Raw genomic sequence first — 15,643 nt, 5'->3', positions numbered from 1 at the left:
CCTTGGTGCTGTTGCCAACTTCAAAATGCCACAACATTGTCATTTTCAACAAACAGAATTCATGCAGGATACGATATAGTGAAGGAACGGTGCGGCGTGCCGGCGCAGAATTTTTCCATGATTTTCCTTTCTCTGCCCATGTTCTGTTAAATAAATTACAGCAGACTCGTTTCTCAGGTAGCTCCAATGCCCGATTGCATGACATAATAAAGGATATCATGGTTCTATAAATACATAAAATTGTACCCTTAATGCACTATCACAAAACAATTTCAAATTACTCGCCTGGAAAATTTTTATCTATTCCGTTGTGCTCTCTTGAGGATACCAATTACTCCCCCGAATTGCCCGAACATTGGTGTAGCTCATGAAAATTTCAGTTTTAATTTGTAATGAAACATTTGGCTCGGAATAGCATGTTGCATGGTATTATATTGTGAGAAACATTCCTAAATTTTAGTTCAAAATGGGGTTCTTCGCTCAATTGCTATTTTTTTAGGACTTGCTACTTGATATTTGATGATATTTGATTCATGATATTTCCGATTGCCTTTCTCGCGGTTGCCGGATCCGATTTCCATCTGATCAATCATGCGGTTGCTGGAACAGGAGCGCATTTAGGCAGTGTTTACAATTTTCTGTCCCAAATCAATGCGAAAGAATCCAACTCATCGTTATATTGCTGAGAATAAGTGAGTTTAATTTTTTTCACCTTGCAAACATGTGAGGGCTAAGAAAGGTTATGGTTTGTAAGACTCTTCTTTCCGGGGAAAAAACCGATTCTCAGGTCAAGGGCGAGCCATGAGGAAACATGCAGAGAGGAAAAGCGAGGACTCGAACGGGATTGGCTGCGTCTCTGCTCCGAAAGGAACCTCTAGCGGTTCTTTCCCGTGTGCTCCAAACTGCAATTAATGAACTAGCAACGCACATTCCATTACTCTCCGTGTTGGCGTCGTAACAAAGCACTAATAAAACTGAAAAAATAGCATAGTGTCGTGCTATCAGCCATACTGCTCTTAATAGGGTGGTTTCCTTTCTTTTTTTTGCCTAAATCGATAGATCATTATTCCTGGAGTACGCATTTCACACTTTTAGATTTTTAAATGACGGTATCTATTTTTCGCGATTAAACGGAAAGTGAAAAATTTCAAGCGCGACAAACGCGAGGACTAAGTATGAATGGGGCGATGACATGTGCGCCGCTAGGCGCAGGCTGCTGATGCAGGCTGCTAGCAGGTAGCAGAGTACCATGCTACCTGGTAGCGCTTGGCTTAAATAAGGATTATTAATGCATTATCAAATGAAGGAAACTTTCCGACCATAGGCAGTTTTAATAGGTGAATATTAAGAGATATTTGTTTCTCTGAACTCTGTTCCTCATGCATTCATTGGTAACCTCAGACGATGTAAAACTCCTATCTACTCGTATGGAAACTAGATCCCTGTGAGGTCACGTGTAGTGACATCGCATTGGCGCCAATCTGGCCTTTTTCAAATGAGGTTAAAATTGACCCTTGCCATTCATCTAAACCGGTATTTCTAAAACAAAATAATTTGTATATTATGAATACACTGATGGTGGGTAACGAATCGCAATCAATGCATTTCGTTTTCTTTGATGAAGGAAACTACTTCATCTTTATCATTCACTACTATCTTATTTTAGTTATCGTCCTTTCAGCCTATATCTGATCACCAAAGATGAAATATCCAGTAATATAAGTTAATGTCAATGCTGGGATGAACGAAATTTTAATCGTAGTTTAACTCCAAGAAACTTAATAACTACTTCAATAAATCACAGAAATGCTGTTTGAAAGTCGTGATAGTGATCTACTCTATGTGCTGTTTTTGATTGTAAATTATAAACTTTTCCATTGATCCACACCTTATTTCTCCTTTCACGTTTCGCCTTAACCTTTTCAGTCAGACATTTTTTCTCTTCGCCGACAAAATTGTTATTTATGCTTTTTAAACTTAATTATGGTGTCAGGAACACTTTGGAAAAAATATTTTTCTATGTTTTGTGAAGTAAACTTTATGGTCTACATCCATAATTATGGAAGAGTATGCACATTGGGAGGTTAAAATCTCCTAAAACTTCTTCTAATGTTCATTTTACAGGACACTACGAATTAAAGGGTTAAAACACTCGAACCTTTATTCGGTAGATAATGCAAAACAAATATTTTATGTTAATATATTTATAATAAAATGATTGCTCTTGTTAATATTTGGGTAGCCTTAAGCTTATGTAATTTCTATTAGCGTTATTATTTCTGCATACAAATGACGGCCGGCCATACTAGAGTCAAACTAGGACGTGGCTGGACGACGCTAGCAGAGGATGAGCCGTGCATGCTGGCTCGAGGTCGGCCGACCTGCCGACAGGAGTCAAACGAGGACGTGGCTGGACGACGACAGCCGGCCATTTGGGGGGCTTATATAAGGCCTTCCCGGGGACGAGAGATCACTGTTCGAATGCAGGACGAAGCAAAAAGATTCTACGAGAAGACGAGGTCATCACAAATAACTGATATTGCTCCCCTCGCAGTAGCGAATCTCAACTCATGGGACCGCTACCGCCGACCGGCGTCTTCTACGGGAGACGCTGAAAACCCACCACAACCCCGGAATGAAACATTCCCAGTCCTGGAAGGCAGGAAACTAACTCTGCATCATCTTCAAAGTGCCCAAAAGGGTGGAATAAAGAAAAACAAAATGATTCAACTTGCAGATCGCTGTTTTTCCGCCTCTTGACATGTGCCGGTTGTTGCAGCGCGGCCCTGCTGTCTCCCAGTCATCCCCAGTGCCTGGCGAGGACCTTCCCTCTCCTTTCCCCCCCCCCTCTCTCCCTACCACCTACTCCACCACTACCACGGCCACTTACCAGTTTTTTACCACTTCTTGTTGTGGCCACTAAGAGTAAAAAAAACTGACATCTGATTGGAGATTGGCTGCGAAAAAATAGAACCTGTTTTAAATTCCAAATTGGGCGAGAAATTGTGTCCAATATTGTGAAACGGATATTGGAGCAGAAAATGGTGTGTGTCAGTGGTGGACCACTATCCAATGGATTGGCCAATGAAATGGGAATTGTCATATTGGCTTTAGAATTTCATACCCGCGCGGAACCCCGAGAAAAGTTTATTTATTCTGTTAATCGGGAAAGTGTAAAATCATACGTATCCGAAGTCCTCTCTTAAGCACAATACGGTCGTTGACCCCTCCACATCCTGTTTCTCCTGTCGCGTCTCATCTGGAAATACCAGAACTAGTATACACATAAGATAAGGGTGGTCAGAAGCAGATATTTGTAAATCAGCGTCAATTCTTATCATGGGTGGTAACAGTAGCAGGGCAATATTTTTACAAAGCACCTGAATGATACGCCGCGATCCAAAATAATGGTGCGTAGAATTTAAAATTACCGCGAACCATTTATAAATAGCGCAGAATATGTGCGCCAGCTAATACTGGGACGATAGCTGGGTAATATATAGCAATATAACTGCTAGCTAAATAACTTGGTGAAGTAAATGCGTGTCAATTATTCCAGAATGTATACTGGGACTTCGGTAAAGCTTATTCTGTATTAGAATGAATGGCATAGTAGAAGATAATTCAGAGCGCTATTTCATGTGTCAGGTTGGCAGCGTTCCTAAAGTGAAAACATTGTTGCATGTTGTATTGAACATATTGGGTATATCTGCCTGATTACCTGGAGTTGGCAATTAGGGAATTTAAGGGTGATGATAAATCATTCATTACCTTTTAATTTAATTTATTTATTTCCAAACACCCCGAAAACAGCTCGCAATGGGCTTTCCATCGAGGATCCCATTATTATATGCCTTACTAGGACGAGGGATGTGAGTTGTAAGCAATCCCATATTTGCTAAACACATTTATTAAATCGGTTATACGGCTTCAATTGTTTTTTTATGCATAGATACATTTGCTTCGTCGGATTTGGTAATGAGGTAGGGGATTAGTACCTAAGCCTGAAAACTTACGTCGGGTGTTGTAGAGGTGATCCGTATTTGATTTTACATCTGGATTTGTGGTCGGCAGACTTTTTCAGTGTATAAACCAATGCTTTAAGGGCACATTTTCAGAAGTGAAAAAGAAAGCCATAGTAACCGGATTGCCATGAAAGTTTTGTGCCAAAACGTAATTTTTGCATTAAGTGCTACTATTTGCATTAAGGTAAATACTAACGAATTATGCTCAAACTCCAGGAGGAGATGCGGGGTAACCATCAAGAATATTTTTCAAGACATGTATAAGCTTTGTGAATGATTTACAAATTGAGATATTTTAACTCTATAAGTTAATTTTTAATGAAAATGCAGCCACTTAAAAATGCTTGAAACGACCATTTTGGCGAATTAAACTGTCAACACGGGAGTCTACACAGACTCTTTTCAAATGCCTTTAATTTGAAATTAATATCTATATTTTCGTGACGCTAAAATCTAGAAATTTCTTTATTTTGAATTGATTTCTTACTGTACTCACTTATTTGTGAGAAAAAAGTTTTGCGTTGAAAAGGAGACGTAATCTAAATATCACGTTCTGTAAATTCACAAAGTTTTGTCGACTTTGGCAATTTTTTTATAGCTATGGAAGGTGCTGTTAGAGCAAAAATCACATTGATATGTTTCAAATATGTATGTTGGTGGCAATGTATTTTTAATACCACAAATATTTTACGACGAAGAAATATTTTTCTGAAAGAAATAATGAGAACTTTATTTCTTCATCGTAAAAGTTTTCCACATGCTTCAGCAATCTTTCATTATCACCTCAAACCTGAAATCTAATGAACAAGATTTTTATGGAGGAATTATAACCCTCTTTTTACAGCCAATTCAGCAGTCTTTTAAGCGAATCCGCACTTAAATAGCCGACTTATAAATTACCAAATCAACTATGGTGATTTTTTATCTGCGTACACATAAACGGTTATTAACGGAGGAAGTGTACAGTCGAGAATTTAAACCAGAATCCTCTGGATGGAATTCTAGCCAATAAGTGCTCAGCATGTGCTGCTGAGAATTTTCTGCAGACTCCGTGGATAGAAAACGGTCTGTCGTAGCAGCACCTGAAAAAATCGCAGAATTGCGAATAGGATGATGAACTCCCATTAAGGATGGGTTAAATATCTTGATAGGCTGACCGCGACTCTTGCCCGATATATCCCACAATTCTTAAAATCGCAGGAAAATACAGGCTTGGCAGGTTTCCATGTGACGACTTCGGTCGTGCTCACCGACTCAGAAACACAGGATAAGTTATCAGTTTTATTTACTTCGGGCCTCATATTTTTATGAACTACCTGTTTGAGCCCACGCTCTTCACGGGTCATTCACTTATGGTTGTTGTAATACTGCCAAAGCAGGGAGTGTTTCATGTCATTACCAGGAATATTAAATCAAGGGACTGATTCTAGAATTATAAGGAAATTCTAAAAGCTTAATGGAAAAAATAAAGAATGGATGTAAATTGAAAATATAATTGCAAAAAAAATAAGTATTGATCTGCACATAGATATCTTAGGATTATGCGAGGTGAGGTGGAGGGATGGGGGGCACTATTGGAGTGATGGGTATAGGGTTATATATAGTGGTGGGGAGGAAAGCCACACAAACCTTGTGGTGATCCAAGTTTACATGCCCACTAGCAATCATAGGGAGGAAGAAGTAGATGAGGTGTATGAACTGCTCGAGGAAATAATTAGAGACACACCGGGTAAGAAAAATCTGGTAGTGAAGGGGGACTGGAACGCCTCAGTTGGGGAAGGGAGGGATGGAAACGAAATAGGAGATTTTGGTCTAGGAATACGGAACGACAGGGGAGAGAAAGCAGCACAATTTTGTAGGAGAAACAAATTATTCATCACAAACACGTGGTTCAATCATCATAAAGGGCGAAGGTACACATGGAAAAGTCCAGGGGATGTGGGGAGATTTCAAATAGACTACATTATGGTAAGACAAAGGTTTAGGAATAGTGTGAAAAACTCGCGCAGCTTCCCTGCAGCGGATGCGGATTCGGACTACAATCTAGTGCTCATGAAATGCAACGTAAGATTCAAAAGACTTATAAGAGTTAGGAAGACGAAAAAATGGAACGTAGAAGCCCTGAAAGGGAGTATGAGGAGAGAATATCAGGAACTAGTGGACATTAGTATGCGGGACATTGACAGCACCAAGACTGTTGAGGAAAGATGGGATAATATTAAAACGGGAATAGTCAAAGCGGCGGAGAAGTCAATTGGTTACGCTGACAGTAGAAGGATAAAGAAGCCGTGGATAACGGAGAACATGATAAGGGAAATGGAGGATAGGAGGAAGTGGAAGAACGTGGGCACAGAACAGGGCAAAATATGTATAGACAAATTAATAATCGATTACGGCGTGAAACAAAGAGAGCAAGGGAGGCTTGGTGGAAAAGACAGTGTGAGGAAATGGAAAAGTTCCAGAAGGATGGAGAAGTAGGCGCGTAGTACGCCAAAGTGAAGTCGCTATCGGGTGACAAAAGAGGACAAGCCATGGCTAAAATTAAGGCTAAAGATGGGAGGATACTAACCGAGCGAGAAGAGGTACAGGGTACATGGAAGGAATACGTGGAGGACCTGTATGACGGAATGAACAGACCAGAGAGATTGACTCTAGAGGAGGAAAGTGCAGTGGAGGAGGATAATCTTGGGCCGGAGATATTAGATTCGGAAATAGAGAGAGCACTCCGTGATATGAAGGCTAGGAAATCAGTAGGCGTGGACAATATACCTTGTGAGCTTCTGAAGAATCTAGGGAAGGAAGGTAAGAAAAGGTTTTTCGAACTAGTGCGCAGGATCTATGAGGAGGGATGTTGGCCAGAGGATTTCGTGAAGACGGTTTTAATTCCGCTTCCGAAAAAGAAGAAAGCTGTGGAATGCGGAGATTATAGGACTATCAGCCTAATATCGCATGCGGCGAAAGTGGTGCTGAGGATATTGAACAGACGAATGGAGGCGAGGGCAAACGAGTATTTGGGCGAAGATCAGTTTGGTTTCAGAAAAGGGAAGTCAACTCGTGATGCAATAGCAATAATGAATTCCCTCGTGGAGAGGAACCTAGAACATGAGCAGGGCGTATATGCGTGTTTCGTGGATTTTGAGAAAGCGTTTGATAGGGTGAACTGGGTTAAGTTAATGGACATTCTCAAGAGAATAGGTGTAGATTGGAGGGATAGACGACTGATTCGTAATCTGTTTATGGCCCAGAGTGCGCAAGTGAGGGTAGCGGACGGAGAATCTGGGTGGGCAAGCATTGGCCGAGGTGTGAGGCAAGGCTGTCCTTTATCGCCGCTGCTCTTTAACGTGTACGCTGAAGAGATGGTAAGGGAAGCGTGGGATGAGTTAGAAGCTGGAATAAAAGTGGGAGGAATGATGTTCAAATCAGTGAGATTCGCGGATGATCAGGCGTTGATTAGCCAGTCAGCTAGGGGGCTTCAGGCTCTAGTGGATGCGTTATACGAGCGTTGCGAGGAGTATGGGATGAGGATTAATCAGAAGAAAACTAAGGTAATGCGGTTTTGTAAAGCATCACGAGCGAGGAATGTGAGACTTAAGATAAAGGTGGGTGGGGAAAAACTTGAGCAGGTTGAGCAATTCAACTATTTAGGCAGTACGTTAGAGGAAAACGGATACAGTAGTAAGGACATAAGGAAGAGAATCGCATTAGCGAAGGAGGCATTCATGAACAGGAAGGAGCTTCTGAGAGGATCGTTGTGTAAGAGTTTAAAGAAAAGGTTAGTGAAGAGTTTGATCTGGAGTGTAGCTCTCTACGGTGCGGAAATATGGACACTGAGGAAAGAAGACGATAGAAGATTGGAGGCATTCGAGATGTGGGTATGGAGAAGAATGGAGACTGGAGAGGGTGAAATGGAAGGAGAGGAAAAGGAATGACGAAGTGCTGGATATGGTTGGCGAGGAGAGGCAGCTTTTAGATGAGATACGGAGGAGACAGAAGGTATGAATGGAGTTAGTGCTTAGCGGTGAGGGGATGTTGAAAATGGGGTTAGAGGGTAGAATGTTAGGGAAACGAGGGAGGGGAAGGAAAAGAATAGGATTTTTAGATAGATTGAAAGAGAGTAGGCCTTACAGTGAATTAAAGAAGGCAGTGCTGGAAGGAAAGGGAGGCTCCCAGCTCACTTCTTGAATACTCCATGAAAACCTACCTTAATCGGTAGAATACTACTAATAAATAAAAATAAAAAATTGGTCTGCAGTAGAAGAGATGGGACGAAGACGAACCTGAAATTAGGAAGCCATAAACTTAAGGAGGTGAAGGACGCAGAAAATCGCTCTTATGTACACAACTACTTGCACACACGCCGGAATTTTACCGGTCAAACGATAAGTTGCTATCAGGGATGGCAAGTGAAACGAAGCGAAAGTCAAAAACTGTAAATTTTCAATAGTTTTGTTCCCGGGAACGAAATGGAGAAACGAAACGAAATGAATTTAAACCCGGGGTCCGGGGGGTCTGGACCCCCTCCCCCCCCGAAATATAAAATCACAATAATTTTTTCACATAAAAGATAACAAAATATTGAAAAATCATGAATTTAAGAAAGATTTTTTTAACAAATGAAGTTTTTTTCGATTATAAAAAGCATTAAAATTACTTTAAAACCCTCTACTTAGTACCCTGTTTTTCAAAAATTTTCCCCCCTGATTTTGGACTCCCCCCCCCCGAACGAAATTCCTGGCTACGCCTATGAACAGGACGCAATGAACGCAATGAACGGTGAACGCAAACTGGCCATTCGATTTTTAAGCTCAATGATTTAGCGTAATGGGTCGAAACTATTCCCTCTCTTCCCCCTCCACTCAACTTCTGGGATCGAAACTTAAATATGAGCAGCGGAGTTTCGATTAATTTAGTTTCGTTCCTGGTCGAAACTAAGCTCCTTGGTGATTTTAATTTCGTGCGGGAGCGACACTAAACCCAGGCCTCGTATTTTTGTTTCGCTCCGGGTCGAAATGAAACATTTTCGCTTCACTTGTCTTCCCTGGTTGTTGACCCAGCGCCTGTGATCCACGGTAGCAATGGCTAGCAGCTAATCGGCATTTTGCCGGTGCTGGTGCGTGGTTGGTACGATTGCAAGCTCCCATACCCTGCCAAAGTTCACTATCGGAATGTGGACGGCCGATATTTTACCGGCCGTCCTAAATCGGTGTGGGTGCAAGGGACCTAACTCTAAGGGAATAACTAGTCGTCGTGCCTAATTTAAATGCATGATGAATTCATGTGCAGGAGGGCTTCATCCACGACTTTGCACTGTCTAGCATTATACGCATATGTGTAGCGATCCGATCCGAATAGGTGAAGTTGGCTTCACAATCCGTGGACCAGGGTTCGAGTTCTGGCGATGACTGGGATTTTTCAGAGGTTAGCCGATCCTTTCTTGTGTGTTGCATGGAGTGAACTTCAGTCATTGCACTGCGTCCATTAGATTGTGCGTTGAACCGTGGTCCGCTTAGCGTCTTCCGTTAGTTAATTAAATTGAGGTTCTCGGTTAACACTAAAATAACATATGATGACAAAATTCCCCTACTTCCTAACTCTTACTTTAATGGAATATTTCTTTTAGGTTGGCCTGATGAGAGGCGGCTGCCTGGTAGCCGAGAGCTCTCCTGACCACCTACTCCGCACCCACGCGGCTGACACCTTGGAGACGGTGTTCCTGGAGCTTTGCAAGCGCCAGGAGTCATCGAGGCCTTCTTCAATCAGGAGCTCTAAAGGTCAACGCGGGGCCAACGGGGTACTTGCAGTCGAAGGCTCAAAAGGTGGTCAGGTGAGAGGATATGAAAATCAAAATCATAGGTTAGAGGGAAATAAATATTTTTATTGTTTAAAGACCCCCTGGGTCGTTAAGAACCTACATTAGGTAAACAGATGGGTATCAAATCTCGAACACGAAGAAATATTGGTACGTATAACGCATTTTAGGCGTGTAAAAACACGAGTTAATACCACGAAAAAGGAGAAAAATGGAAACAAACACATGGATCAGGCATTTTTTCATGCAATGGATTTTGCTTGAACGATTCGTTTTTAAAGGTCAAGTAAGGGTTAGAATATTTATTGAATTGGATGGATGAGATACTTTATGGAGATCCATTATGAGATATGAAGTAAAACACTTTGCACTTTCCACATAAAAATTTATTAAACTACAGTCGACATGTTTCGCTGCACTGCAGCATTATCAAGACTCAACGTGTCGACTGCAGTTTAATAAATTTTTATGCGGAAAGTGCAAAGTGTTTTACTTCATACCTCATATTTATTGAAGTCCGGAGTACTTTACCTTTTCCTTGCCCTGCAACTGAGGATGATTTGCTGGTTACATGGAATTGGAAAATAAAATAATTCAGTAACATTTGGGTTGTTAAATTTCTATTTATCTCCTTGGGCTGGAAAAAATATTCGGTATTCAGGGATTTTGTTTGTTATGGAATTAGAATGTAAATTTACTACAGCATATGTAACACAAAGGATTATTCCTAAAAAATCTAAAGAGCATGCAAATAATATTTAAGAGGGTAATAGAGGCTGTTTAAATCTGAAAATTGAACCTTAAAAATAATATTTGTTTAAATTATGGTTTTACATTCTTTGCCACATTAACATAATTTGGTTTTCCCAATAAAATCTAGTTTTTTGTTTGATATTGGAGTGGTCTTTTAAAAAAATAATCTATATAACATATTTTACTCATGGCCTACGTGTGATAACTTCGTATGGCCTATTTGCTATTTCGCAGATATCTGGAGATGGCAGAACGAAGATGTCTGAGGATTCAGACCACGAACTGTCAGAGATCCCGAGGCACAAGAATCTTTCGGAAGAAGTAAGTGTCATAAATGCGTTCACAAAGTTCGGGTCAAAGAAAAATTTAGCAATAAATTTAAATAACACACTTAAAGAAAAATTAGCTCCACATCTTTCGGGCGTGAATAGAAAAAAACTGGTGTGAATTGAATGCTAATTATAATATACCATTCATCTGCAGGCTAACAGCAAACTGCCTCACTCACAGAATTGAGATTGATCTGAGGTTTTAAATTATTTGGCTTAGTTGCATTTATTTAATGCATGCATGGATTTAATAAAAACTATTGTTTTCATAAAGAGTCGCAATATAAATGAATGCAGAGTTTCAGTTATTATGATGTTTCTATGCATACATTTTAGATCCCTATTTACATCAAAGATACATTTTGATAATATCTGACGTTAATCAGACTTACGTGGAACGAAATGTGGGATTTCATCGCTTTTATTTTTGATTTTGTTCAAATATTGCCAAAAGAATTATCTCTGTGATCTTGCAAAGCTTTTCTCGACCTAGCTGGCAATCTAAAACTGATGTCTACAGCTAAGTATTACTCATAAGCGCTTTGACGCAGCTCCTCGCTATGTTTATTTTCAATCACTTACAAATTTCTGTTTCCATTATTTGCAGGATTGTAGGGAGCCTCCGACGATTGGTCGGCGAAAGAAAAGCTTCTCTACACTCTACGGCGAGTGGAAAGCGATGCATTATAAGAACTGGATCAGATTCATCAGAAACCCTGGGTGAGTCTGCAGATTTTAATTCGAGGAAAGAGTGTTGTCTACGGAATCATTCTGGGTGTTTCAGGAAAAATCCATTGTTAAGATTTTCTGGACATGTTATGCCATAGCTAGTGGTATTCGCACCGTACCTTACTGGTACGTTTTTATAACTTATTATCGTAAATAGAAATGTTTAAAGGTAGTCAGCATGTTCACGATGCTTAGTCATGTCTTCGAGTCTCACTCCGATCGTTTTTTCTGCATTTAATTTTTTCAATTTATCATTTGAAATTCTATCTTAAATAGCAATTTAAAGTTTTCAAAAACGCTATTTCTATTTTTAGAATCCAATTTTTAATAATCGCGGTAATAAAAATTTATGACAATAAAGTTTTAAAGAATTACCTGAGAAATCCTGTAAAATGTAAAAAAAAATCAAGAAAACCTACAAACATTTGGTTCAAGAGGAAAGGTGAATTCCGAGGAAAATATTTTCAAAAAATGATGCAGAATTTATTAGCACAGTAGTAATTAAATTAATGAAATAATTATTGCGAAGAAAACTATTACGCATGGTGATTAGTCCATCCAAGGATATTGTTTAGAGACATTAGTCGCCAAGATCGCAGATTAAAGAAAGCTATCCCAGGTAAGAAAACTCGTTTATTGTAAGCGACTTGAAATCGATATATACTCTTAGGTTTCCTCGGATAGTTTAACTCATGTGTGTTGCGTCATCATTTTATGGACCTCTGAGGAAAATTTTTCGAACAAAACATGGCAGGGGTTTTTGTAATAATGCTTTCACAAAGCTATGTAATTTTGAGGCCAAATTTGAACGTGGGTCGTAATTTATCTTTGGTTCTCGTGATTGCGATCAAACTTAAAAAAAAATGAGATACCCAACATGACTATGCAGGTTTATTGTATTTTGAATTCAACTAATTTTTGCTTAAGACAAAAAGAGAGAGAGACATTATACGTATATTTTTCATCATGTAATACTTTAATGTTGGCACAAGTCTCACTTATTATCGCACTTGTTTTCCAGTGGTGGATATTTTTTTAACTCCTGAAAAAGAGAGGAAAAACTATCATTTCAAAACGCGACCGTAGAATATTTTACGTAGACGTTGAGAGATATCTCAAGAGAAAAAATTTGCATTTATGTGGGGCAACGGTTTGGAAAATATCTTATTAACGATATTGTGATTCCGTAGTGTGTAACGTGATTCTTGATTTAGTTTATTTGTTTTTCTTAAGTGGTCATTTTTGGTTGAAAATGTCGGAAGCCGACTGTCAGGTTAGCTCACTGGTGCCATTAAGGAGTCGTGGCTTCGTTAATTGAGGAAGTACGTCTAGTAAAAGAATAGTGGTGGGCAAGACCGTAGCTGGAAAAATATTTCGGGTGGTTTGAGAGGGAACACGCAGTGTCGACATAGGCTACTTATTGACAAATAGTACGTTGTGGTTAACGGTTTTATACGTTCTACCTGACGTAACTGTTGTGCTTTAAGTGCCCTTCAAGCCTTACCCAAACGAGTGAATCGACATTTACCTAAAATAAATCAAATAATCCTATAATGTGGGAAGAGAAACCATTACTCCAGCCATTTCGATAGTTCAATCCCTTTAAATTATTTGTGTTTTTAATTTTTATCGTGATTTTGAACGGTTTTGTGGTCCAGAGCAACCAGAAAATATTATTCCATTTGAAAGAGGGTAAGTTGTCACCTTCACGCAACCTTGTACCTTCTCTGTTTTGAAATCGGGTAAAGCGGTGCTGCCTAGCATTTGAAATCTTTAGCGGTTAAATTTCTCCTGGTGGCTTTGAAAAGGGCAGAATTAGAGATTATACAATATTTTGACGCCATAAAAGTACAGTTATCTCCTTTCCCTCTTTCTGTTTAAGCCGTTAACTTTTCTGTGGATATTATTTTGAAAAAGTCGAAAATAGCCTGAAATAGAACATTATTGTTTGCACCACCATTATATTTCTGTAATCATATGGAAAAGCGATGGTAATTATTGTTTCATTCGAAATATTTTCAATAGGGGAAATATTAAAGAAACTATGTTTAGATGCAGAATAAAATGAAGGGTGCTGCTGACATGCAACATTTTGCAAAAAAGATTTTAGCATGTAATTTTTTGCTATTTTTGCTCGAAGGCACCAAGAAAATATTTTTTCATTTGAAAGAGGATAAATTGCCACCTTCACACAACCTTGAACCTTCTCTGTTTTGATATCTGGCAAGATGGTGCAGCATAGCATTTTATTTCTTCTTTGTGTGCATATTGCTCACTTTGTGAACAATTTCGATGTCATTACTTGTCCAGAGCAAGGCAACATAGCTGTACAAAAAATGTCGTTCTTTTTCGCTCAGACTGCTATTACGCAAGCCTGGTATGGTATGTTGAGATATATACGACTACTTTGACTAGAAATTGGAAGATTTTGCAAAAAACTGTACTCATTGTCAGGGCATTGAAAATGAGTACTCTTCGTTACTAAGGAGACGAAGATGAGGCGCGCAACATGATCGAAAGAAGTGGAGGCCTTGCTTTCAGGGATAAAAAGATCATTAATCGGCTCTTTGGCTTGTGGCACGGTAATGAATGTGATTCGATCAGGTCGCGGAGATGACTCGAAGTGAGTTAAGACGAACGCGTAACACTTACGCGTTGTGCGATTGATCATTCCGACAGTATCTAAACGTCATGCATCCGGAGATTTTTTCGTTTCTCTAAATATTTGTCGAATTATGTACTCCTTTACAGCGAGTGCCTTAATATCAATTCAATAGTGACCAATCATTCCTGCATACCTAAACAGAAAACTGAAAGTTTGAGTTGCGTGCGGGTAAAATATATTCCGATAGTGGAACACGCATTCCATGCATGTTTTCGAAGAGGAGTGGAAACTAACTATCTAGCTAACCAAATCATTCTCCAGAGGCTAATTAAGATAAATCATCATGGTAAGAAAGCCAATATTTAGGATTATTAAAAATACTTTGGTAAAAATAAGGTTGATTTAAAGAAGTAAGACTTGATACTGTGTTTAAGCGGAATATAAAAATTTTATATATTAAAATCTTTGTAGCCAGATGTTACATGTTGTCTACACCCTTTTTACATCGTTTAATTCTTCATCCAAAAAATTTTTCTTCAATATAGTCCCATCTAAAATATGTTTTGATTTTTGGAAATTGCCCACGGTTCGTGTCAAAAGCGCAATTTCTCTCTCGATTTCGCTTCTCCCTGCGCAGGTGCGTATGTGACTCAGCAAAAATGTCTTTTGGGGAAAATGTTTTTAAGACTTTCAATTTTAGATTTCATGAAGTGGAACGGTTGTGTTTATTTATCTACTGATGTGTTTTTCGACCGCGGTTGAACGGTAGTTACATAACAGTCCTTCTCCTATCGTTTCCCCTTATTCTCCTCAATTCCTTTTGTGAACTACTCCTGGTAATCATGCCCCACCGTCCCGCTATACCTGCCAATCGATTGATTTATACCATATCCTATTTCAAGCCTTTACGTGTAGTTTTCAAGTTATACGTATTAATAATTTTTCTCTTGATTTACATCGCGTCGGATTTTGTGGTAGATATGCATTGTGTTCACAAGCAATTTTTTATGATAGAGTACTACGGGAAAAAATTATTCTTACGAAATAATATTTTCTATGTTTTTGCGTGTGGTAAAATTGACATTGCTCCTGCTTATTTATTCCTCTCTCTCCCTTCTTTTTCGATAATTGACAGAAATTCAAGTAAATATTTAAGCCTATTTTGCTTATCAAACCCCGGAAAAATTTTTTTCTGGAAATCGGTTTGAAAAATTTACTCTGTGATTGAATTTCACCACTAATGAAAGAGCCTTTTTCACTTATCTTACTTATTTACTTTGTAGTTGGATGCTTGGAAAAAAAGTGATTCTTTTGAGCAATCAATGTCATTTCCACATGTCATTAATGTTCGTATCACATTGTTGAAATTATTCGTGATGGAATGACAAGCCGT

At 39.1% G+C, this 15,643-nt stretch overlaps 1 protein-coding gene across 1 annotated transcript in view; it reads left to right on the top strand.

Annotated features, from left to right (window-relative positions):
* LOC124154611 (ABC transporter G family member 20-like) overlaps positions 1–15,643 on the top strand; it is a 113,456-nt gene that overhangs the window by 81,946 nt on the left and 15,867 nt on the right. Inside the window, exons 7-9 of the mRNA XM_046528451.1 lie at positions 9,646–9,849; positions 10,822–10,908; positions 11,524–11,636. Of these exons, the coding sequence (XP_046384407.1) occupies positions 9,646–9,849; positions 10,822–10,908; positions 11,524–11,636 (404 nt within the window). The remainder of the gene's footprint in view (positions 1–9,645; positions 9,850–10,821; positions 10,909–11,523; positions 11,637–15,643) is intronic.

Source organism: Ischnura elegans, chromosome 2 (genome assembly GCF_921293095.1).
Source record: "Ischnura elegans chromosome 2, ioIscEleg1.1, whole genome shotgun sequence".
Taxonomy (NCBI): domain Eukaryota; kingdom Metazoa; phylum Arthropoda; class Insecta; order Odonata; family Coenagrionidae; genus Ischnura; species Ischnura elegans.
The sequence above is the reverse complement of the archived record's forward strand: the minus strand, read 5'-3'. Positions and strand labels throughout refer to the sequence as shown.